The 26,199-nt window shown below is 42.1% G+C and overlaps 1 protein-coding gene across 2 annotated transcripts; it reads right to left on the bottom strand.

Annotated features, from left to right (window-relative positions):
- Positions 1-16,510: 16,510 nt before the first annotated feature.
- LOC135247563 (potassium channel subfamily K member 1-like) lies at positions 16,511-24,901 on the bottom strand. Of its 2 annotated transcripts, XM_064321147.1 has the most exons (4): positions 24,775-24,900; positions 24,329-24,568; positions 19,485-19,880; positions 16,511-18,670 (listed from the first exon to the last, which is right to left on the bottom strand). In XM_064321147.1, exons 1-4 carry the CDS (start codon positions 24,782-24,784, stop codon positions 18,411-18,413), a joined length of 906 nt encoding a protein of 301 aa, XP_064177217.1. In that variant the 5' UTR covers positions 24,785-24,900; the 3' UTR covers positions 16,511-18,410. The 2 variants fall into 2 exon arrangements, with proteins under 2 accessions (XP_064177217.1, XP_064177216.1); XM_064321146.1 differs by having other exon boundaries at positions 24,329-24,901.
- Positions 24,902-26,199: the final 1,298 nt, after the last annotated feature.

Raw genomic sequence — 26,199 nt, 5'->3', positions numbered from 1 at the left:
GTGCGTTTGTTTATTCGTGTGTGTGCGCCCCACCACCCCCGTGTTAAATAAAATTCGTGAAACGTAATTACATAAAGCTTTTAGCAATATCTGAGCGCTCTCAGACATGAAATTAATGTTATCATGTAAAATTATGTAAACATGCAATTAATATGACAGGCCCAGAACACTCTTGCTAGGTTAGCTGTAACCGACGGAATCCAGAGTAATTATTGAAATAACCTGCTCAGACATTCAACTGTCTAGGGGAATGAAATACAGTACGTTTTGTGTAATTTCAATATTCAACAGTTTCAAGGGGGTAGAAGGCACCATTAACTTCCCTCAGCGATAAGAAAATACCAGGTGCCAGATGTGTGCTGTGCCAAAGAGTTAAACCCACTGAATGCTTCTGATTAGCCTGGCTCCCTTGCTTGGGAACAAAAAAACAGAACACAAAAACATGGCCATGTACTGTATATGTGGCTCAAAGTCCCATTGAGCCTAATTCTGGCAAATTCTACACCAGGGGTGTCTGTCCATCCTATCCGAAAATGGCTGATGTGAGTGCAGGTTTTTGTTTTAGCCTAGCACTATGACACCTGATTCAACTAATTAACTAATCATAATCTTCAAGACAGACCTTGATAAGAATAATCAGGTGCTGGGCTAGAACAAAAACCAGTACTCACACCATGCCTTCAGTTTTCAGTTCAGATATTTGCATCCTCCTGAGGAAAAGACTGCAGAGTGTTATCCTTGCCTAGTAAGACTCAAATCCAGTTTTGACCTTATATGGCTACTATTAATCAATATTGATTGGTAGTATACTTCGCTATGCTATTCACTTTGATATAATACCCTTTTTCATATGCATTGTTTGTCTTTATGTATGTGCATGTTTCTGTGTGTGTGTGTGTGTGTGTGCATATGTCAAGTATAGTCACTCTTATTTGCAAAAGTTGCAACTTCGGCTACATTGTGTAATAATTATGTAAATAAGTGCCATTGCTTGTGATTGTCATGTGGGGCATAGCTACCATATTACTTTTGTAATATCTGGCTATTTTGTAATATCGGGCTATTCAAATACATGTGTAAAATATAAGCCATGCCAGTCTCCCTAAATTTCCCCAGCCACATAAGCCCATGTGTGCTGAATGTTTTGGTGCAATCAATGTACAATCAGTGTACATCAATTTAAAGTCTCACCTTTCAATTTAAAGAGATCTGAGAAAGTGTTATAGAAATCATGTATTGATGTTGTTGTTGTTGTTCTCCTTCTTCTATTTGTATTCTGTTGTTTTTTCTTCTATCCTTTATTTTTTTATTTTCCTTCATTTGTATAATAATAATAACAACAACAACAACAATAATAATAATAATAATAATAATAATCATCATCATAATCATAATCATAATCATAATCATATTAATGTGATACAGGTGCTAAGCGCATAGACGTATTCAATTTAAGTTAAGCAAACTACACAGGTCTCCTCCCCTCCTGTGTGGGCTCTGCATGGCTACAGCTGCAGCAAGGCATGTTCTTCAGCAAGGCTGAGAGTTACATACACAGTGCAGCATTTCACCTAAATCAGCTGCCTGCTTGGTGTTTCATTTAAGTGAGACTTGACACTGTATATATATTAATTTATTTTTTTGGCTAAATGAACAAACTGAAAATCTTTTGTTAATGTTTGGGTATTGTGTGAAATGTAATTTTAGATGAAGTAAGCAGTATGTGATAGGTAATTATTTCAATTGAGCGGGGTGTGTGATAGGCATTTGAGCAGTATGGGAATCTCTTTGGTGTTTTGAGCCTTCAGCATTGACCTTCAGGCTGTGACACACATCCCACCCTCCAAGAAGTTAGATCCAATCACCACAAACCTCATCTGCATTCAAACGACCTTTGTTTCCTTTCTAGCTGCTCTGCTGTAAAACCTTTCTGCTAGCCCAGACCGCTTGGAGTTAACTAACCAAACGTAGCCTCACATAGCTTAAGCTAAGAATCAGAACTGGGTTGTTTTTGGTGAATTCTTTGTTTATGAAAATATAACCCATGTGAAAAAGCAAAAAGGTTACTACTTAGTTGATAATACAGACAGTTAAACTAGCTCTCTAGCTCATGTTAGCCAGCTGTATAAATATAGTGTAGCCGACTAATATAGTTTGAGGGGTTTGCAATGATCGAGTCATACTCTTGGAGGGTGTGAAAGATTGTGAAAGGCTATCAGTTAAAGTGAGCTGCGTGTGAAGGTTTATTAGTTAAAATGAGCAATCTGTGAAAGCTGATGGGTTAAGGTGAGCAGTGACACGTTCAAATGAAAGGTGTAAAAGGTGGTAGGTTCAAGTGAGGAGCGTGTGATGGGCGGTTGGTTAAAATGAGCAGTGTGTGAAAGGAAATTTGTTAAAGTGTGCTGTGTGTGACAGCAGGGTGGTTTGTGTGAACAGCGTGCAAAAGAGGAGTAGTCAGGGATGGGTTTGAGGAAGAAAATGGCTCCTTTCTCACCAGCCCTCTGCACCAGGGTGAGATATCCAGGCCCCATCAGTGGCTTAACACTCGTTGGCCTCAGGGTCAAAAATAACTCTTTCTGAGTAGAGAAAACCACTTAAATTTACTTTTTAGCTTTTGATGAAATTCGATGGCCTTTCCTGGAGTGGCCCTACCATTACAAAAAGTCTAAATTAGCCCTTTAAAAAATATTTTTTATAAAGTGTACACTATCAGGGTACAAGGATTGTCATGAATCTTAAACTTTGCAGCTGTGAAATCAGAAGTTATAATCAAGGTTATGTTCCACACATCTATTACAACAGAAAAAAAGTCTCTCTGGACTGTGAAGTTGGAAGACAGTTATTCATATAATTTATTGATGAGTGACAGGTTATTTCTACAAATTATTGATATTGAGGGTTTAAAATTCCCCGAAGAGGCTTTATCACAGAGGGTCCAGCAAGGGTGAGTCACTTTTGACCCTGTGGATACAGGGTGAATACATAATATGAAGACAAGACAAGGGTTAAAATAGTTTAGAAACAGTTTGTCATTTAAAACTGTGCTCAGGGCCCCAGTGTGCCGTTGTCATGGTGTCTGTACCCACTGAGCGTTGCCGTGGCATCAAGAAACCAAGCTGTTTGTCACAGGTTTGCTGCAGTTGTCATTCAGCACTCTTGGGGCCATTTGTGCAACTCAGCCAGGATACTTTGGCCCTTACTGTACTGGCTCTGTACTCCAGCACACTGGATTTTAAATAACACAGTAAATATGAGTTTAAACAGCAGACTGTCAGCTTTAAATAGAGGGTATTTACATCCATATTGGATGGAGAAATTACAACCCCTTTTTTTTTTTTTTTTTACTCGGTTCAAATTATTTGTAAATATAATTTTTTTTTTTTTTTTTTTTGTATGAGTCTGGGCCTGGGAGCCAGACACAGGAAGTTCTGAAGATCTGAGAGAGATGGACACAGGGTGGTGACGAATACTGCTGGAAACTGTCCCAGTAACACTCTGTTTCTTCTTTTTATCAGTAAAAGCTGAACTAAACTAAACTTACCGAACTAAAGTTAAACTTAAATTTTCCTTCATTAAAGACCGAGCAATGCAGTCCCATCAGACCACTGTTGCTTTGCAAATCGGCACGACAGAGGTCTGCAACAGGCTGGAATATTCATTCATTTTTTGTTCTTCTAACAGCAGACCGGCATCTCCACTGCCTTGCCTGAACTGTCTGCGTGTGAACTCAGGGCGCTGTAGTGCCGATTAGCTGGCAGACCGACCGGTGAAGAGACGATGGGGCTCTAGTGGGCAGCTAGCAGGCAACTGGGGAGCTGATACAAAGAGCTGATAGCAATGGGACAATACGACATCAACACAAAAAATCCCCACTAGCACCTCAGCTATCCCTTCCAATCTCTTAATGACTTGCCCGAATGGCAGGATTTGGTAAAAAAAAAAAAAAAAAAAAAACCCAGTCAATGCAAACAGCCGTTACAGTCATTTCAACAGCAACCATACAAACCGACTCGTGTGAATTTAGATTTATCCCCGTGAAAAACAACACAAATCAAAAGAGAATAGACAGGAGCCAACCTTAACATTACACTGCTGGAATATCGTCTGAGGAAACCACAGGCGTCCGGACGCCGGCGGCCGAAGCGACGGGAAGGGCGTACCTGTGGTTGCGAGCGCTCGCTGGCGCGCGGTCTGTCGGTGTCCGATCCGCCGGCTCTCCGCATCGCACGGGCATGCTGCGGCCTCCCCGCCTGCAAGCGTGGGAAGAGTCGTCTGGAGCGCTTCGAAAGACGGGTCTGGCATCGATCAGAAGAAGAAGCGCACGGCTCCTCCTCGCCACCCCCCCGCCGGCCCGCCAACCATCTTTCCATTCGCTCGCGCGCTCCCCACCCACCGGAGGAGACCTGTGCTTACTCGAGCAAAACTTACGACGCCGGCCATCGATATGCGGATCAGCAGTTCAGATGGAAAACCCCCTGGGGAGGAGGGTGTCAGGTTCCTCCTGCATACGCTTAAACTCAACTCCAAACTTGGCAGACGCCATCTCGCGCGGTCTGACATTCGCAACCTGCGGACGCCATCTCGCGCAGTCTAACATCCCAGGCCCAGATAAGCAGGCATGAGCAGTGGAACAGCGAAAGATGGACGACCAGGGGGTTGCAAGTTCAGACCCTTGGTCAGCCTACTGCAAATATATGTTCAGGGATGTGATTTGGAGATGGGCTTGCAATTTTTACTGGCAAAACTGGACAGGGATATTCTTATTAAAGTAAAATACTTAATTTCATTTAATAAATAATGTTATTTTTAGCAGACATATTTAATAGTCTGCTAAAAATAACATTATATTTAACTCCTAAGGGCTATTGTCCTGAATTTGTTTGGTTGAACTTTCCAGCAGTATTAGTGATATACATATACCACAGACACCAGCCTCTGCTCAACAAAAAGGGAAAATAAAAGATACATTTTATAATAATAATAATAATAACAATAATAATTATATATTTTTATAACAGAAAGTTGCTATATAAAATTTAGAATTCCCTTCTAGTCTTCGCCATTAATTGTTTTTGATGTTTTCACTGACTTGAGGTTCAGGGTCACTTTGCTCATTGTCAGCATTATCTGGCAGAATTTGGAGTCAGTCTCTGTGTCTGGACTTGAACCAGCCATCACCGCCCCTCGCTGTGAGATGTTGGTGGAACAGCATCAGCTGTGCCTCAGGCTTCAAGAACACAACAATCGGGTCACAAACAAGAGAGTAATCAGGTCACTGTCTCTGTGGATATACAGTATGCAGAAAGATTTAGCTTGTTCACAGGTCTCAATATCAAAAATTGTTGTCTGCATGGCTCAGTGGTGTAAACCAGTGACTGGTCTGAAGCATTCATGTCCCATGAACTGGGCCACTATGTCTCCATCATGCGACCTACAATGATTTCAACTTGCATTTGAATTGTTATCCTCCAGTCTGCAATGAGCTGTTATATATAGATATATAACTTATGAACTTATATATATATAGATTATATATTTAGGTCAACAAATATATAATGTAGGCATCAGCTATATACAGTATATTTATATCATATAATATTATTTGACCTATACAGGGAGGAAGGTGAAAGTGCGTGGAACATCATTGCACACTCTACAACAAATGTTCTTAAATGAAGTAATGTGACAGCATCTGCTTGGTGAGCTGCACACAGAAGGATTTACTTTGCACAACGTGCAATTTAACAATAAGTAATGCAAAGAAGATTGAAGACTGACAGTTAAAAGCAAACAAACATCATTTAAGGTCTCAGATCAATACTAAGGAGGAATCAGCTGTCAGCAGGGGAGATGACAGCCTTAAGCTGGATCAGATTCAAGATTTAACAGATGCGTTCTGAAAATAATTCAAAGAAAGGGTCAATAATTGCTAAATTAAGCGTGTTTTAAAGAACTGTGGGACAATTCAACCAGTGAGATAGCTTTGAAAGAACTACTGTATGCACCCCTGACCACTGCTTTGCATAAAAGCAAATTAAAGAACTTATCAAAACAATGTACAGAATATCAGTGGTCATGGACAAATCAACATATGAGCAAACAATTGCTTTACACGTTTTATTTGTTCAGGAAGTAAAATCCATCACAACAAACTACGGTTTGGGTTCTGATACATTGCACCATACTGCCATGAATGAGTCCTCAGTTGCACTGTTGCAGACAACAGTGCTGTGCTGACAAAGCTGAGGGCATTGCTGAGGGTTAAGGGTGTGGAGGTTTCTGGATGACATGATCCTGCAGTTTCACAATAGTGAAGTCAGAATCCACAAAAACTGAACGGCTTACAAATAAATATCTCGCTCTGACTCAGCTCAGACAGAATAGTGAACCACCAACGTTTGAAAATGTGCAGTGAAGTTGTCCACAGTCAGGTTTTTTGATTCCAAGCAAACAATTCAACATGACAACTCTTCCTCTAGACTCAATTCAATGATCCAATGACCACAAACCTCACCTGCATTCAAACTACCTTTGTTTCCTTTCTAGCTGCTCTGCTGTAAAACCTCTCTGCTAGCCCAGACCGCTTGGAGTTAACTAACCGATTTGTGTGAAATGTAGATCCCATCTGGGCAAACAGCAGAATGTCATCACAATATTCTAGAATACTGCTGAAATCTTAGTCAGCTGGATAACTGTGCTGTGTAAAAGCTGGAAACCTAGCTCTTTTTTTACTTTAGTCTATGATTCAGATTTTGGAGGGTTCCAGGTTTTACTCAGTGCAGTTATCCAGCTTACTCAGTAAAGTAATCCAGCTTTGTGAAACAGCGCCCTGGTCCATGGTTCTAAATCACACTAAACTTGACATGTGAGTCTTGCTTGTAAATATTGCTGTCAATCATCTGTGTTTAATTAGTAATAATTGATTTACCACCATAGATGATTGGGATGATGTAATCATAATAATTGACATATGGCTTAACAAAAAGGCTATCGACCTCTTGTTTGTGGAGAACTGAAATACACGCAAGCAAACATGTGGAAACAAGCTAGTGACTGTGCCTGTTAAGGCCAATTCATCAGAGCACTGCTTGACCTAAAAAGAGCACCTCTGTTCACAACGTTGGTGCTGTGCAGATCTACGGATATTTTCATGATGTGGTTGAATTTATAGAAGACACGGAGAAGTACTTAAACCAGTCCATTTGTTACTGGATGTGTACCATTGCTTATCTAAATTGTAGGTAATTGATGCAGTTAGCGCCTGCTCTTGAGTGAATTAGCGACCATTAGTGTTCTAATGGGCACTTAAGTTTTGTTGAATCCAGAAAAGATGCTGCTTCTACAAAAACGAGAGCTGTGGAGGCAAAAATTAGCAAGGCTCCCACACACACACATTTATTACTTTCTTAAGGCTGTGAAATCTCCTCCACATTTCTTGTATGGATTCCTATCAAAGTTATTTTCTATGACAGCAGCACAAGGACTTATGTAAAAGCATGATGCTGTCAAGCACAATCAGAAATAAGTTCCTATTAGTATGATATAAGTGCAATTTGGGGTCATGAATAGACCAGTGGCTAATTAACTACATAAATTCAAAAAGACACTGAAGTCCAGAGTGGCAGTCTACCGGTAAAAACAAAATATTCTATTAAATGTGTTACAAAAAAGAAAACCTAGATCTATTTGAACTGTAAGAGGTCTCTACATTGTACATTCACATTTATTAGTAAAACTGATTAATTTGGCAACATAATTTCTGATCACTTAAAAAAAGTGCATGTACAACCACTATAAAGGAACGGTGATGAAAAGACGAGTGGAACATCACAGCTTATTCACAAACATCTGTACGCCCACCTAATAGAGGTAAGTGGTTATTGTCAGTATTAAGGAGTATCATGCCCCTTCTGTTCCCAGTCAACATTAAAGTGGCTTTCCTTTAGAAACAGTGGCACAGGCTATCTGAAATAATCATCACTTTACTTCAGAGCCAATCAGTACATAGTTTTGATGTATTCAATATACGTGCAAGTTTGAATTCCATTGTAGCAAAAACCCATATTCATTAGGGTATCCTAAATATTTTACTCTGCTCAAATACAAGAGTGAACTAGCATAGTTTATAGAGCGGTCAGGAAACTAAAACCAAGGTTACTGGTTAGAACAAAAACCAGCACGCAGACCACCTCTCAAGGACCGGAGTTGTGCACCGCTGCCAAGCAGGTGACAGCCCACTGTGATGAAACTGGTACGGGCAAGTGAGGTTTCATAAAGCGCCAAATAATAGGAGCTGCAGTGTGCTGTAAATCCTTGGCTTCTGGGAACTGATGAAAATATTTTTCTCTCCCACAGCAGAACGAAATGACTGGTGAAAATGAGTAAGCTTATGACAGCCCCGCCAATTTTTGGTTTCATGGAGCCATATTCTCCTACCATTAGCTGCCATTGCATCTTTCATTAATTTGTTGTACAATAATTGTTTGGGAACCTGGATGAAACCGTTTCTGTCAGGACCACTGTCATCAAGTAGAACTTTATTGACAATAAAGGCAATACAGTTATGTTTGGCGGTATGGCTCTGTTCTGGAGCTCTCCCGCCAACCACGCAGCCCGCGTGGATAAGGCCGGGAGGCCAGCAGCCAAACCCCCCCTAGAGGGGTACACACAGAACAGATCCAGCAGCAATACAACTTCTTAACACATAGGAATGGAGAAAATGCAATTTCTTAACACATAAGGATGGAGCAATACAACTTCTTAACACATAGGAATGGAGCAAATGCAATTTCTTAACACATAAGGATGGAGAATGCAAATTCTTGATGCATGGGGAAGGAGCTGGGGTGGTGGAGGGGATTTACGAAGCAACGTGCAGCGCTTGCATGCAGGAGGAGCAGCCGAATGAGTAGAGGGAGGCTGTTTAAGTAGACCTCCCTGTTAGTGAATGTACTGTGATAGGCTAACATCACTCAGCTGAGCCATCAGCTGATTCGGCCGGAGCGCTTGACTCTCGTGACCTGCCAGAACTACGCGATGCTCTATTTGTGCTGGACAAAATACTTTTTATGTACTGTATGCACTTTATGTTGCTTTAGATATAATTTGTCTTCCCATTTTCAAGAGGAAGCACAAGCACACAAACACACACACATACACACAGATGAAACGGTCTCTGCAGAAGCTTAAATGTTTTTTTTTTCATCGTGCCCAAAGAAAGGAGAGCCTTTCTCTCAGTTTCAACAGCATGCTTCACGCAGAGAAGCTGGCAGGCTCTGATCTCAAAGCAGAAGTTTAGCTTTGAAAATGTGAGCATCAGCTGAACAGGTTTGGGATGAGATGTGCCTGTATGTCAGAAATGATGAAGCAGCTTTACAAATGATGTCCAGAGCTGATTATCTGTACCTTAGGCCACTGCCAGCAAAGAAAACTATTTGCATAAATAAATCATAATGAGTTTTGTGTGTGTGTGTGTTTGTGTCTGTGCGTGTACATTTGTGTGCGTGTGCGTGTGTGTGTGTGAGAGTGAGTGTATGTGTGTGTGCGCACACGCACATAAAATAAAATGTTCTGGGGAAATGGGTGGATAGGTGGGAAATCCAGACTGAATCTTTCATTGGTGAAGGAACGCTGCGTAGTACACAGAGGGCATGGTTCAGTCATGAATGAAGGAATCAGATGATCCATTCAGTGTCTCATTAAGCTTCCTGTCTGCACTCCTCTCTGCCCTTACATGCAATTCATTGGAACAGGAGCAATATAGTACAGTTAGTAAGAAAACTGACAACCATGACAAGTGTATCAATAATGCCATTCTGCCATCCCAGGTGTAGCATCCTCTGGCAGCCCCAGCAACACAACCATGATCCTGTGGGGTGTGGGTGCATTCCGACAAACAGAACAAACACACCGGCAGGCATGTACTAAAACACAAAAAGGAAAAAATATCCACACACCGAACCCAACTTGGGCTGGATGTGCACAGTAATATTTATCCTTTGTATGTATTATAACACACACACACACGCACACACACTCACACATGTACACACCACACACATGAACACACACACACAAACACAGACACACACACATAAGGAAAAAATGTGACCGTGGCACATGTATGCGCATACAGACACACAAACTCTTGTGGACAAACATTGTGTACAGAAAGTGTCAGATGTAGTTGTCCGTTATCAACACGGAACTAATAGGTAATTAGTCTTTTCTTCCTGCACGCGTACACACACACACAGGTGTTGTTGTCTGTTCAGTTTCAGCTGCTGAAATGGTTTAACTGTGTTGATGAACTGGCTTATGGTACCTGACTTCCCTCAGAAACATGTGCACAAATCCTCGCCAGTGATATTCAGGGATATTCAATCCAAGCTAACATACAGCAGTCTTACTCTCACCTACAGGCATGCTCAGCTGAGGTCTACATATTGGCATATACAGCTGCGATTCACTTACAGGCATGCACAGCTTTAGTTTATTTGCATGTATGCACAGCTGAGGCCTCACCTATTATGGGAAATTAATAATGTCAGAATTACAGATGATACTCCAAATGAAAGATAACAAAATGCAATGCATATTGGTGTGCTGTTTTCCATAGCAACGCACATTTATCATGCATCATGAAAACTACGCGCACATTGAATTACAGTTTACATTGGCGTGTAGTTCTTTCTTGCATTGCTTTTTGTAACGTCGTGATTTATTCATTCCACAATGAAACACAATCAAAATCTTTGTAAACAGCACACAGGCTTCCTGCATTTCACTCTGAGACCTTCACTTTCCATAAATGTGTCAAATGAAATCTGAATACAAAGCACATGTATTGTATTCATATTTCACAGATGAGGGGTAGGGTACTTTGGATCATGAGCAGTTCCTTTGTTTCTCCACTCTTTCCTTTATCCATCACTTTGGTGCTGGTTGATATTTGTCCCATCTGTCCATAAGACCTTGTTCCAGAACTCTACAACTTTTTAAAATGTACTTTTTTTAACAAACTCTAACCCCTTCTGTTATTGAGGCTTGCCAGTGATTTGCATCTTGTGGTGAACCCTCTGAAAGTATGCGGGTGTAGTCATCTCTCTGTGATACATCTATACCTACATCGTGGAGAGTTTTCTTGATGTGTTCGACACTTGAAATGGGGGTTTTCTTCACAATAGAAAGTATTCTTTGGTCAGGTTGTTTGTTATTGCTAGGCTCACCAGCGCTTTCTTGCTTGCTAACAATGTATCAAACAGTTGATTTTGACACACCCAATATCTTGCCTGTATCTGATTGTTTTATTCAGATTCTTTTTTGCCTCATTGTGGTCTGCTTTACTGAAATTGATACTTGTTTAGTCCTCATGTTGAGAGACAACAGTAACAGACTCCAAATACAAATTCCACACCTCAAATCAACACCTTTCGTTAGTTTCTTGTGCCTAGACAGCTGAGCCACTGATTGCTTCATTCATTTTCTCCCCTAAAATGGGGGCCTATGTATAAAAGCGGCTGTAATTCCTTCACAGATCACTTGATACGGATGTAAATACCCTCAAATTAGAGCTGACAGTCTGCACTCTAACCATTATTTATTGTTTTATTTCATATCCAATGTACTGGAATATAGAGCCAAAACAATGAAACTTACATCACTGTCACTTTTGCATTTAACTGTACACTTGGTAAAGAGCCTCCTGGAGACATTCAGAGCAAGCTTCACCATCAAGACTGCCTGTGATGTCCCACCATCTCCCAAAAATCTCAGCCAGTGGTACGGAGAAGACCCCACATGCTCCCTCTGCCCGACTCCAGCAACACTAAAGCACATCCTGGTGGGCTGGAAGACCAGCCTCACTCAAGGCCGATACACCTGGCGGCACAACCAGGTGCTACGGTGTCTCGCAGCAGTGCTGGCGGAGGATCATCAACACCCTTCCTCCCCCATCATCCCACTGGCTGGCAACAGCATTTGTCTGGGAAGGCCAGGGTGAAGCCAGACTCACCACATCAAGACCAGACACTGGGCAGCTTGGCGGGGCAAGTGATTGGAAGATGGTGGCAGACTTAGACCAGAGGCTCTGCTTCCCAGCTGAGATCGTGTCAGCCAACCTCAGACCAGACCTTATGCTATGGTCGGCCTCACTCCATCTCGTTTGCATCATCGAGCTTACAGTGCCCTGGGAGGACGCAGTGGAGGAGGCCTACGAGCGCAAGAAGTTGAGGTACGCTGAGCTTGCAGCCGATGTGCAACAACGTGGCTGGAAAGCAAAGGTCCGACCGGTTGAATTAGGCTGCAGAGGGTTTGTAGCCACATCAATATCAAGGCTACTCCGGGAGATGGGAGTGCGAGCGAAGGCCCACCGGCAGGCAGTCAAAGACCTCTCCAGAACTGCTGAAAAGGGTAGTCAGTGGCTCTGGATGAAGAGAAAGGACTCCACCTGGGCGCTCAAATGAGTGGCATGGCATCTAGGGGGTGAGCCCGGGACGCCGGGATTCACTGCTGAACCCTCTGGAGGTGTCGTGGACCTATCAGCGAAACATCGAGGAAAGAGGGCGCCCACTTGATAACCCAGAGGATGCCGTCACTCACTTAACCATCCTGCAGAGTCTAGGCAGCATGTCTCACATCTAGTCCTACATAACAGATCTTGGTTGTAGGCTGGCTGGTCTGTGTCTGAGATTCTGTGTTTTCAGATGTATGGTTTGGAGATATTGACCCTGAAGTGTCTTCGCTTAAAGCACCCAGTACCCAGGCACCCTCATTGAACTGTCCTCCCCAGGCCCAATGCAACTGTTTAAATCCAATGCACAATCCCAGGGATCTGGCTATACCTAGACATTATCTCTAATGGGCCTCATAGCCACAGTTAAATTCAATGTGTTTCCTATTAATTACCTGCATCCTTCCAATGACCCCTGTACACCCATGACTTAATTCTGTTTGTACCGTAAATTCCACAGTCTAACCCAATCACACTAAAAAAAAAAGTTGAAAATCAAATATGCTACAAGGTAATGACTTTGGTCACTTAATTGCATCATGTCTCTACAATGTTTCGAGGCCCAATTTATATAGCTTAACCAATCAAACTGACTGAATCAATATTAATGGTTGCCCACCTTTGAACAAACAGCATGCAATTAAACCTCTCTGTTTGTGTTTTTCCAAAATTTTGAGAGTCATCTTTGTGACTTTGCAAGTTTTGTGAAATGTAGAGATGTATCATGGGCCACAGCACGCACATCAAAATCACCTGAGGATTCGGCAACGCAGGAATAAATGCTTTAGAAATCAGAAATACCACTAGGCGGCTTGTTTTGTTGATAGGCCGTTGAATTGTAATGGTAAAACCGTTTTGTTTACCATTTTGATAAACTGTTAAACTGCAAAATAATGCAGAGATTTCTTCTCTATCAAATCATCTCATTCAGATTCTGCTGTATCAGATAAAGAGCACATATGTAATGCGCTTAATGAACATTTCATTTCTTTGGGTAATCTACTTGAAAAAAAAAAAAATCTCTGCCCCGTAACAATGCAAAAAATGAAACTCAGACAACCAGCATGAATAGGCTTACCAGGTTACATTTTTTTTCTGAGGTAAAGGTGCAATTATTTCAGTTTTACATAAGACATCCATAGAGCTTGCAGAAAGATGCAGAGTAGAAGTATTGGTTTTCTTTCAATAAAAAAATTATATTGACTATGAATTTGTAATTACACATATATTTGCTTTCCGTACGCTGTGCTGTGTTTACAGTACATGTTTGTCTGGGGTTACAGGCTCCAGCAATGTTCCTCAGCCAGTAGCATGCTCATCTTGTTTTGCACAAAAAATGTGCAGCTGGTTGCCAGTTAGAGTTACAGTGCTGAAATGGCTGGCTTCCTATGTAGGCTCGACCAGAGAGCTAAACCCAACCAGCACTAGATCCAAGAAATCCCACTATCCATCTCATAAGCTGAATGATAAAAGTTTTGGGAAAATGAGCATTGGGTTTTCTTCAGTCATAGCTAATGTTAGTCTCTATGCATTACAAACAGCACTGCCCACAGCTTGCCCATATAACACATGAGACAATCTGTGTAGCTCATGCATTACTATAATCTATTGTAAAGTTGCTATACCAATATATTATTAATTATATGTCCTTATAAGACTCATCTCTTGACATTTTGGATGCTACAATAGCAAGCTTCCCAGCACACTACATTCAGTGCTGTACCACGACTGCACAAAGACACAGGTTGTGAGAGAACCTGGCAACCACTCGTTGGGACAGAGTTCTGATCAAGAGCAACTAGCAAGGTGTCATACCTTGGGTTGGGATTGCAGTTCTCACTTGTGGACACTAGATGGTGTTTCAAATAACCCATTGCTCCTTAAATGTTTATTGACCCAAAAAAGCTACTGGTGCTGATTCTCTTGATTCAAGATGCTTTTGCTGGCAGCTTTCATTTTGGCTTTCAAGTTGTCTCACATTTTCTAATTTACTCTTCACTTTATATATATATGATCTTGGCTCTCTGATTACACATAGTTCTGTTCATTATTATGCATATGATACCATTGTTTACACATCAGCACCCTCAGTTGCTAAAGCTTTCAATAATTGTAACTTGTATTCTCAGGGCTCTGTTATAAAGGAGAGCTTTGCTCTCAACTGGCCTATCTCTGGTTGAAGGTCTCTAAAATCAGAAATATGAAACCTCAATTCCCATTTTGCATAACCCTTCAGGAGCAACTTCCTCGTGAATGATAAAAATCAAAGCACTATTCTGTAATTTAAATCAGATCAGAGACTGATTCACCATAGTCACCAAACTCATACACCATTCAGAATTTACACAAATAATCCACTCGTACATTCTGAGGAACTGAGTAATTACATTACCACACTTGTTTTTGCTTCAGAACACACTGAAAATGCACAACACGCTGTAGTGTATTTTTTCACCACACAGTACAGTACGCATTATTATGAAATTGTATTTTTTATTCTCTGTAGTTTTTTTCTCCTGTAATATCTATTTTAATTGTACCTGTATTTTTCTGCTTTTCTGCAGTGATGTCTCTACGGATGCACCTAACAAAATATGGCAAGAATTAACATTCACACCATTACCCTTTCTCTTGGTAGTCTGCGGTAAAGTGCCCCTGAAACTTAAATCTGGCGGTATATTCAATAAGAAGAAAGAACTTCAGGATTGAGAAACAGTGGCAAACATGTCCACGAACACCGTTGACGTTATACTCAGTGAGAACACCGTTGACGTTATACTCAGTGAGAACACCGTTGACGTTATACTCAGTGAGAACACCGCACCGTTTACTGTCACTCCACGCCGCTGGCGGGCGTGGAATAATTACGAGGCAGTTATTAACCGGGGCTGGAATCTCGCCCAGACCTCCGTCTCGCGGCCACGCCATGGGTGTATAAAGAGAAGGGCTATGCGAGATCACAACACAAAACAACAATGGCGGCGGTGATAGAAGCACAAAACAGAGACAGAGAGGGGAGTTTAAAGTGGATTTAGTTTATCTAGCTATGCAAAAGGAGAAAAAAAGTTGAAAGAGGTGGTACGTTCACCCTCTACCACAGTACAGTACAGGCAATGAATGAACCGGAAAATAAAGTTGAAGTCTGCCCTCTGAACCACGGTTGGTTACCGTGACGTTTTGACCAATTTTGACCAATAGCTGAGAGGGAGAGGTCGGTGAACAAGAAAGACATTTTCTAAAAGTTCTCCCTGGAGGCCGTCGCACACTGCACCATGAGAACACACAACACCGCATGTTTTTGTTCTTCAGTTGTTATTGCATCTTTTTGCTCAAAAAGTATACCGCCTACTTAAACATATCACAGCTCCTTCTTCCTGAGAACTTCCCTTCAGTGGAAGGGACTTTTCTTGGAATGTTCTACTTTTCTGATTGGCTGGCCACCCCACTTATCTTTCAAATGGAGGAAATGTTCAGTTTCCTCCCCTTCAGTGTTTGCATAACCAAAAGCACAGCCCAGTCACAGTCCACCATCCTGAACTCTAATCACTGTCTCACTTTGTTAGTTTTTTTTAGATATGACCATGAGAGAATCAACCAGATGCAGTCCACATACAGTTTTTGATCACTTTTGTTGACCGGAATGTTCCTCCCTTTGTAGTTATTTTCTATTGACTTCAGATATGGAGGTGATTCTGGGACATGCTCTGGGTTATGGTGAGCAAATACGAAGACTGGATGATGAAAGACCTCTTTCCTCCTCCCCACCTACAATTGCACTGCCCACTCCTTAATTTCCCCCTCTGTCTCACTACTATTTATATTGAAACCACAATGCACAATGCTTACTCATCTGCCACTCCCAACACCTCTTTCTTTCCGTGTATTTGCAGTCCATTTCTCCTATCACCATTCTGAGCTTGTGCACACAAACACACACCCACAGAGACACCCAAACACACACGAAAAACAAACACCCAATGAGTCAAAATCTCAACCATCTGTAATAAAACATGAATTTATTTTTAAGACATAATATTAGATTTCTACTAAAATGCATGAATTAGTTTACACAGGGCCATAATACATGTAAAAGATGTGTGCCCTTATAGGCCAGACCTTGGTTGTAAAAACACTCTTCCTCTTAATTCAAAAACACTAAAATAAGAGACTTAAATATTCACATTCCTCCAGAACTTTCCATCCACACTTACGTGGATGTCCTAAGTCAAAATACAACGTTGACTCCATTCATTGCTTCAAGAAACAAACCTGTTGAACTTTCTTTATGAAATAACAACATTGTGTAACAATACACAAGTTGGGAGAGTAGTGGTGTGAGTAAGAGTTGACGTAGTTGTTTGTTTGTATTCAGTTTTAATATCTAAAATAATAAATAAAGGAATGGTAGCTGTTAGTCAAGACAGACAGGCCGTCTCTCAAATTAACTCACATGCTGATGGAACACATGCAAAAACAAGCGTCCTGAACATGTCTGTTTTTCAAATGCAGGTCTCACCGGTCATTCTAAGTGGGCCACTTTGAACACTTATTACTATTTACAGGCAACATTAACATGTTACAATTTAATGAACACAACTTGTGTCCTAGGGGTTCAGTTCCTGTCCTGCAATTTTCATTAATTAGAAAAGTGATTGCCCTTCTTGTCCTTCTAACATCTGATTTTTATTGAATGTTCTCTTATCTACGACTACTGACGCACCACCTATCCATCCCCATATGAAACCCCATCTCCTCACCTTTTGTATAAAACATGAAAAATAAAACCACACAAATCAAGGGGTATGACACATACAGTACAGTTGAACAGACTGTTGAAGATTGAAATACCCAAAAAATTCAATGGGTTTAATTTTTCTTGGTGATATTTTCCTGGGATGCAAGTCGCGTAAAAAACTGTCAACAGTGAGATGGTATATCAGAACCTGCTGTAAAATAATAACTTGAAAATTACAAATGAACTGAAATAAATAGCCAACATACAGCTGCTAAAAAATCATTAGATAGATAAGAACACAGGATTCTGATTGGACATTTCCCATTTCCTGAGTCAAAAGCCATCCAGTAAAATCTACCCTCAAGATATGCATATGTTTTTAGAATTTCAGACGTGAGGATCACACAAGTTCCACAGGTTTTCTGCACAAGGAATATGCACGGATCTGAGTCTCTAAACATCAGGATCGATTACCCATTTAATTCATTTATTTTTCTTTAATTTGTCTAGTGCCTTTCTGAAACCCTTACCTCCTGGTTTAAAAACTATGACCAAAACACTGACCAAATCTCAGCAGGACAGCTGTTAAGGTCTCTTAATCACTTTATGTTTATACACACTATCCATATGTACAGCTACACACTTTAATACTATATGCATTAGATTTACAAAGTTGCCTTAATTTCCAGAATAACTTTAGTAACTAAGACATAATATACAATAGAAGATTTAAAATTGAAGCTATTTTGTGTTTCTATGGTAAAGCTAGCGAAACCTTTCACGTAGGTGAAACATTGTTCTGGGATATGCCACTTCCTCAACCCATGATTGGTGGAGCTACAGCACACTATACAACACCTTGCTCATTTGATTAAATAAAAAAAGACTTTCCTCCCCACAATTAAACAATGTATCTGGTCCAGGACAGCAGGTCAATGGTAAAGTGACAGCTCTGCACATTTTTGGGAATTCATTCAAGGTCTTAGTGACCCCCTTCCTCCCTCACAGCAAGGGCTGACTGCTAGGTACCCTGCATCCCAGTCCACCTCTTATCTGATAATGGGACTGTTCCCTTTTATGATAATGGTACCCAACCCTGTAACACGACGCGACGCCCGACCCCCCCCCACACACACACACACACATTCCACAGACTCCGCCCACTTATCGGACAACGGGCTCCTCCCCCTCAGGGGGCCCCAGGACCTGACCCTTAATGTAGGGCTCAGTCCTCTCCTCTGGGAGGGGTGTGACCTGCTCGGTCACGGAGGAGAAGGACAGGTGGTCGTGCTCCAGGATGTTCAAGCGGTCCTCCGGCCGCTCCTTCCTCAGGTAGAACATCTTCCTCAGATCCTTCAGCTGCTGCAGCTCGCAGAACGTCTCCAGCACCACCAGCATGGCCACCAGGCCCAGGAGCAGGTACACTGCACACAGAGAGGAATACGATAACACACTCTCACATACACACACTCAGGGCTGCCTGGTGAAATTCCAAGGCCCAGGACAAAGTTACATTATTATACTATTCCTGGGCCACTGAGGCCTAGGACAACATACCTTGCTGTCCCACCCTGACAAATAAGATACACACAATGTGTATATTTGAAATCTTACATTTTGACTAAAGGTCTAAAATCATTCAGTGTGACAAATATGCAATAAATATAGGAAATCCGGAAGCAGGCAAATACTTTTTCATGTAACTGTATCTCAAATCCCCAATACTGACTATTTCTCAGAGGTGCCCTGAAAATGAGCAGCTTTGCTCATCAAGGGGAGAGAACTCACCCTCCCTCGCATACGGGGACGCCTACCATTCTTTGATATTCGAATATTTTACGGTTCCCAAAATATGAATATTTGAATAACCACCTCCTCCCTCACTGCAGCAGGATCTGCATTCACTTCATCCACACATTCAGGCAAGGCAATCAATGCCGTTGAACAATCATCCAATGTTTTAGGCCAGGTTCTTGGCCCAGATAATTAAACATCACATATCACAAAAGGTCCAGATGATTGCTCTCTTTTCATTTCCCTTTGTTACCACCATTTCGACAAGGGGTCGAACAAGAATAATAGTTTAGCAAGAATACCTCCATGTGGAATATCTGACTTAAAAGAATACTTGAACTCAACTTACTATATGGTACTTCTCGGATGGTGTAAAGACACACTGCTCTCCAGCAGTAACCACCACCTACCCCTCCACAAACCAAACAAAAAAAATAAGCTCACCGGTGATGCCCACTTTGTACAAGTCCCGGAATTTCTGATTGGAGCCCTCCCCCGGGACGTAGTCTCCCAGCCCGATGGTGCTGAGGGAGATGAAGCAGAAGTAGAAGGACTCCAGGAAGTTCCACTCATCCTCCAGGAGGGTGAAGATCACGGCGGGGATGAGGAAGAAGAAGGAGGCCGTGACCAAGGCCAGGATGGTGGCATGCACCACGCCCACCAGCGACTTGGACAGGCCCCAGCGCATGTGGATGTACTGCACCGGCCGCCGGGTGCTGAAGACCATGATCCTCTGCACCACTGCCGTGAGGAACAGCAGGGTGAAGGGGATCCCGATCACAGAGTAGATGATGCAGAAGGACTTGCCTCCGTCTGACAGTGGCACCGTGTGGCCGTACCCTGTAAGCACACGGAGGGAGAGAAGGCAAGTGACTTACTGAGGACTCGGTGGGTCCGTAGTCTATACACTTAGCAGGGTTTCTTCAGGAGCAACTCAGCCCACAGAACTCAATCAGTGGGAACTAAATCCATAACCTGTTGATAGAGTCCATGTCCATGACCACTGTTACAGGTTTCTGCCAAGGGATCTGTAGGTTACATATAAAAAAAATCCCCAAAAACGACCAAATTTTTCAGAGTGAACTGGCAGCACATTAAAATGTAGTATCCCCATTGGGGAAATCTGTTGCAATGTCATTAAAAAATAAATCTAAAAAACATAAATGTAACATAACAGCTAGGTAATTTCCAGGTGAGGCATTAAAATCACATACTCCAAAACTGCAAGTGCGACATTTGAGAAAATGGCCTTTGAGCCTGTCTACTCCTCCATGCCATTACGGCAACAAAATCAAAAAATGACTTTCCACAGCTTCCCTCCTTAAAAGTACATCTGGAGATACAGGGTCACAGAATGACGCTGCACGTCTACTGAAATGGCTATCAATATAGTGTCTGAGTCTGAGCTGCTAATGGATAACATACAGACAAATGGATATGCTGCCAATCAGCATGTGATATAAAGAATTCCCTAATTAATTACCTTCTCTGTCCTGTCAATAACTTTGCTTAACTCTCTGTGTAAATGACTCTTTCATGTACATTAACAAAGAGAGTTATTAATGTATGGGCCAGCTTACTATGATTTGTAGAAGACAGCTTTGGGAGGTCAAAAACCATGTTTGACAAAGTTCTGGATATGCGCATCCATCACGGCCCTCTTGTATAGCTTTGCTGGTTCTGATTTTGGATGTGAGTATTAAAATCTCTGATACAGTGTCTTGGGAGAAAGCAGAGTACATTTAATGGTTACAATTGTGTACAGATTTATTTTAAATCACAACCTCCAAATTCGTTAGCACTATGACACCTTATTCTTAAAAAAAAACAAAAAATAAAAATACAAGAACTCTTACCTTAATAAACATTTAAACCAACTTTGATCATAGACTGCTAAAATGTTCAATGGCAAGAGCTAGTACATACTGGAGAGTAAACCCAAGTAATGAGTTTAATTGGCCCTACTGTAACAGGCACACACAGGCTTGTTGAAAGCAGAAGTCCGTTTCAGTGCTGGCAGGCAATTACAGAGGGTTAAGAGGTTGTATTTTAGGAGCTGCTCTGGCAGGCACGCTTCAGAGAAATGGCCAGAGAGGGTGGTGTGCCGAGAAGCAGGTTAAGCTATTACTGTACCCGTGGTGATTACTGAAATCCCTCACCCACTCAGCACACTCCCCCATAACTGTTATATAACCACCATCAAGACTCTGCTCGTAGTCTCTTCCTCTCTCTCTACACCAGATCTCTTGGCCCTGTCATCTCTGCCCATAGACTATCATATCATTGCTATGCTGATGACACTCAAGTATTTCTTTCCTTCCCCCAAGCTGAGCCGCAATGTCACCAGGCGGATCTCAGCTTGCATGAATGACATTTCGAGCAGGATAGAAAAGCACCACCTAAAGCTCAACCCAGCAGAGACTGAGATTCTCTACCTCCTTTCCACATCCTCTCCTTCATCTGACTTTTCCATCACCTTAGGTGATACCATACTATCCTCTGCCTATACTGCCAAGAACCTTGGTGTGGTGGGTGGAAGTGTAGTATAATGGGTAAGGAGCAAGTCTTGTAACCTAAAGGTCACAGGTTTGATTCCCAGGTTGGACACTGCAGTTGTACCCTTGAGCAAGGTACTTAACCTGCATTAGTTCAGTATATATCCAGCTGTATAAATGCAATGTAAATGCTATTTAAAAGTTGTGTAAGTCGCTCTGGATGAAAGTGACTTCTAAAAGCCTGCAATGTATTGGACAGCAGACTGACCGATCGCGGAACATCGCAGCAGTGTGCCGGGTGTGCAGATTCTTCCTTCATAACATCAGGAGGTTCCGCTCCTTCTTCACCACCAACTCAACTCAGCTTTTGGTCCAAGCATGGTTCTCTCCCGACTGGCCAACCCCTACTCTCTTCCTCTCGCCATCAGGCCCCTCCAGCTCATCCAGAATGCTGAAGCTCACCTGATCTTCACCCTCCGAAAGCATTCTCACGTCACCCCTCTTCTCACTTTCCTTCACTGGCTACCTGTTGCCGCTCGCATCAAATTCAGAACCTGAGTGCTAGCCTACCGGATAGCTAAAGGGTAGTGCTCCAGTTTACCTCAAGGCGATCAGCAAACCTTACAGACTAACTAGACCCCTTCTCTCCTGCAACCTCAGCACACTTGGCTCCTCCCCCTCTGCATGCCTGCACTTCCAGATCATGACTGCTCTATCTCCTGGGCCCCTGGTGGTGGAATGACCTCCCCATATCAGTCAGAACAGCAGAGACACTTCTCACCTTCTACCACAGACTGAAAACTCACCGCTTGAAATCTTAACTTGGCACAACCCCCCCCCACCCCCCACTCTCTGTAGCACTTCTGCCAATGATTTGACTACTATGACTGTGAATAATTACACTTATAGTTTGCAATGAAAAAAATACAAGCAATGTAACTGTAATCTCTTTGCTTTGCAAGTTGTACATCTCAATATTGTGTAATCCTCGTTTTTTTTTTTCTAACAGGCTTATGTAGTTTACAATCGAGCCTAGGTTTTCACATTTGTGATCTGAGTATTCACCTCCGACCTCTAAAGTTACTGTTGCTCTCAACCCCGATTTATGCACTTGTCTTCTCATTGTAATTCGCTCTGAATAAGAATGGCTGTCAAATGCCAGTATTGTAATGTAATCAAACCATTGCTCATATACCCTAGGGGTAAACCATGAAGAGAAGTAGATAGAGTGCAATTGTGTGTGTGTATGTGTGTGTATTTTCATGTGAAAGAGTGACAGTGAGAGAATGTGTGTGTGTGTGTGTGTGTGTGCGTATGTGTGCTAAAGACAGACAGAGACAGAGAGGGAGGGAGAGGGGGAGAGAGGGACAGAGAGATAGGGTAAGTAAGAGAGAGATAGAGACTCCCTGTATCAGTGAAAGTTGCAGGTTTTTAGACTCCATCCTTGGAGCATATGCTAACCTTGCACAGACACACTCAGGCTTCTCACCTCCCACAGTGTGAAGGCCACAGCCTTGGGATCCCTTTGAACATGAATGTTCATAGACCGACTGCATGTGATACCTGCATGGAAAAATACCTGTGCTGCAGCTCACACTCACTTCCTCTTTCCCGTTACTGTCTTCTGTATGAAGGCGATGCCCCTAAGCACTGATCCTAGATCTGACAACTCCACCCTACACCCTAGACAAACTGCAGCTGATCCGGGATAAGTATAGTTATAAACAAAAGAAAACGCAGGAAAAATGCGGCCAAGAATGAGTCATGAGGGCCACACCTACAGACGGTCTGATCTGTCACTTGTAAACAGGTCCAGCAATATTGGTCAGAAACGTTGCAGTTACTGTGTTTGTACGTATGTGCAGTTGTCAATTGTGTGTTTGAGTAAGTGATTTTTGTATAAGTGTACATCTGTGATTGTGAGCACACATAAACCTGGAACTGTGTGTCAGAATGTCTGAGTGAATGCGTGTGGTTGTGAGGGCGCATGTGTCTGCGTGTCGCGTGTGATCATGTTTCTTCACTGCAGTCAAACCAGCTCCCAACGCTGGCATGCGCAGGTATCCAAGCTTTCTCACTCAGGTATCATGTTACACCTGCTACAGGCTGCTCGATACTCTAGTTAGTTAAATTCTCTATTAAGAACAAAAAAGAACTAACCTCTAAATAATGGCTAGGCCATATAACATACGCTTACTTTTGCGTTAAAAACGCATAACAACGGGGAAAAATAGCCTAACCTACATTCGCTTTACATGGGAATTTGATGTATGATACAACTACATTTAGTATATATCAATAGGCCTTTAAAAACGGCTACACTTTTACTGCAAATGGTCAATGTGTTTGCTTGTTCATTATACCGTTGCCGTCACAATAGCTGGCCGTTTATTAACTTTAATGAGCGGTGTAACAGAACACTTACAGGAAGGGAAGTGCCGTTGAAGTAAAAAGTACTCAAACACGTAATGTAGCCTATGTAATCATTGGGACAAGTGTGCTAAGAAAAAAAAAGAAGGAAGATAGGCTACTCTATAGGTAATCTCCGTACCGCTTAAACTGTAATGTTGTTCCACCCACGAAGAGGACAGGCTATCTGAATGGCAAACATTTTTGAATAGACGATACACTTCACTTGGTTAAGAAAACAAAGCAAACATTTACTTTGCTGTGCCGATAACCCCGTACTGCATTCAGCCAGCCCCTGCTTTGCTAGCATTTGACTACACCTATACTGTACGGTCGCTTCTTCAATCGGGTAATGTGGTGGTCCCTTATAATTCCCATTATTACCTGTAGTGGAAAGCACGGTACTGGCGAAGAAAAGCGCCGAGGCGAAGTCCCAATTCCAATTGACTGAGGCATTGTTCAGAACAGACACCCCATAGTTACTGGCCTCTAGCGCTTTCTCCAAAAAGGCATACAGGCGCTCCTCCGATATGCATTCGTTCTCCTGGAGGAACTTGTCCTTGATGGCCTGGAGCTCCTGTCGTAGAAGGTCTTCGTAGGGCAGCTCCACCGAGGAGAAGATCACTGCGCCGAAGATCAGATAGAGAGTGTAACCCAGGACAAGAAATAAAAAATAACATGTCGATCTATTGTTCTGAACCAGCCGTACGCATGAGCCGCTGGGCACAGACTGTAACATTTCCAGTAGCTTTCAAACAGTTTCAAACGCGTAACTTTAGAAACATGTAAATATTTTAATCTAAAGTCTCTTTACTACTGCCTATCAGTACCGCATGACATGATGGCGAATTCGCAACTTATTTCTTTCTTTTCTTTGACCAGTTTCCTCTTCCTTCCTGTACCGTCAGTTTGCTGAACGCGAGGTGATGTGGCGGGTGACTTCACAGGTGAACGTGTGACGTCGCAGGGTGTTTTATCACGTATTTGTCAAGGACAGTAGCTGTCAGCGAAAGCACCGGTCGGCTAGCTTCCTTGAACACCAGCAGCGGATATTCTGGCACGGATATAGTTGCCAACTGCCCGTGCGTTAATTTACTCTGCCATTCCTGTGATAATAAAATGATACATCAATAGTAGGGAACATTTTGCAAATGAAGCTCAGATATAGGCTACTGCTACTGTCTTTATCACTGGTAGCCTCGAGCAAGAACGAGAAACAAAAAACGTCTTTTAAATGATAATTATCCTGAAACTGTTCACCTCCTTATCTAAAGGTTTAACAGGATGACGCGCTATTGTGAATGATCGCACTCAAAGATATGACGCTCAGCGCAACAACCATACATCTGTATTGTACTGCGGTTTCTCCAGATGTCTTCACCTCCTATCACTCCAGGGCGGCGTAATGTCGATGAATGGTTATTACAACATTGCAGCAACTTTATGAAAATGAATTGTTATTATAGGAAGTATTTCGCTTTCTTTCATTTTGTTTTACTTACTTATTTTGCCTTCTGGACACCCTGATTTTCCAGATGAATGGCATTGTTTGTTGTACTTAAATCAGGAATGTATTTTTTTATTTTTTTTTTACTGAAACGATCTTGGGATTTATCTTTGATAAATGGTTAGCTTGTAGAGTGGCTGGATGATAACTTGAACCCTCAACATTCGGGGCATACATCAACTAAGCCACCCAAATAACCATTGCAGGTCTGTTTAAGCAATGACATGACACAGAGACAACTAACAGAAACACATGTGACGGGTATTTAATAGGACTTAATGGGATCGTGTACTGTTGCTTAATAGCTTATATGTGATATTAACCATCATGCCTTCCAAACAGAGAAACGATTCATGATGGGTTAAATAATGTATTGTGTCGTGGTTGGTATCCCCCTGTTTTCTTTTACTTTGGTATGTATTTCAGTAGGTATTTTGTTCTGCGTAAGAGAGACACACCTGAGACACACCCATTATTGTTCTAAAAAGCGATACAACCCAAACTCAGGTCCCAGCCTTTCAGACCATTTGTGCTGCAATGACGTTTGACAAGACGGGATTAGTTTTTATTCCGAGGCTGATTGGTGTGTGTGTGTGCGCGCGCGCGCGCGCGCGTGTGTGGAAGGGGGTGGAAGGGCTTTGTGGATACGATTACTTATTGGAAGTTTCACAAAGGCTTTCACGTTTGTGTGTGTGTTTTTTAAAATGTTATTTATTTATTTATTTATTTATTTTCTTGTCTACACCTG

Source organism: Anguilla rostrata, chromosome 2 (genome assembly GCF_018555375.3).
Source record: "Anguilla rostrata isolate EN2019 chromosome 2, ASM1855537v3, whole genome shotgun sequence".
NCBI lineage: Eukaryota > Metazoa > Chordata > Actinopteri > Anguilliformes > Anguillidae > Anguilla > Anguilla rostrata.
Note: the sequence above shows the minus strand (reverse complement) of the source record. Positions and strands in the feature narration are given on the sequence as shown.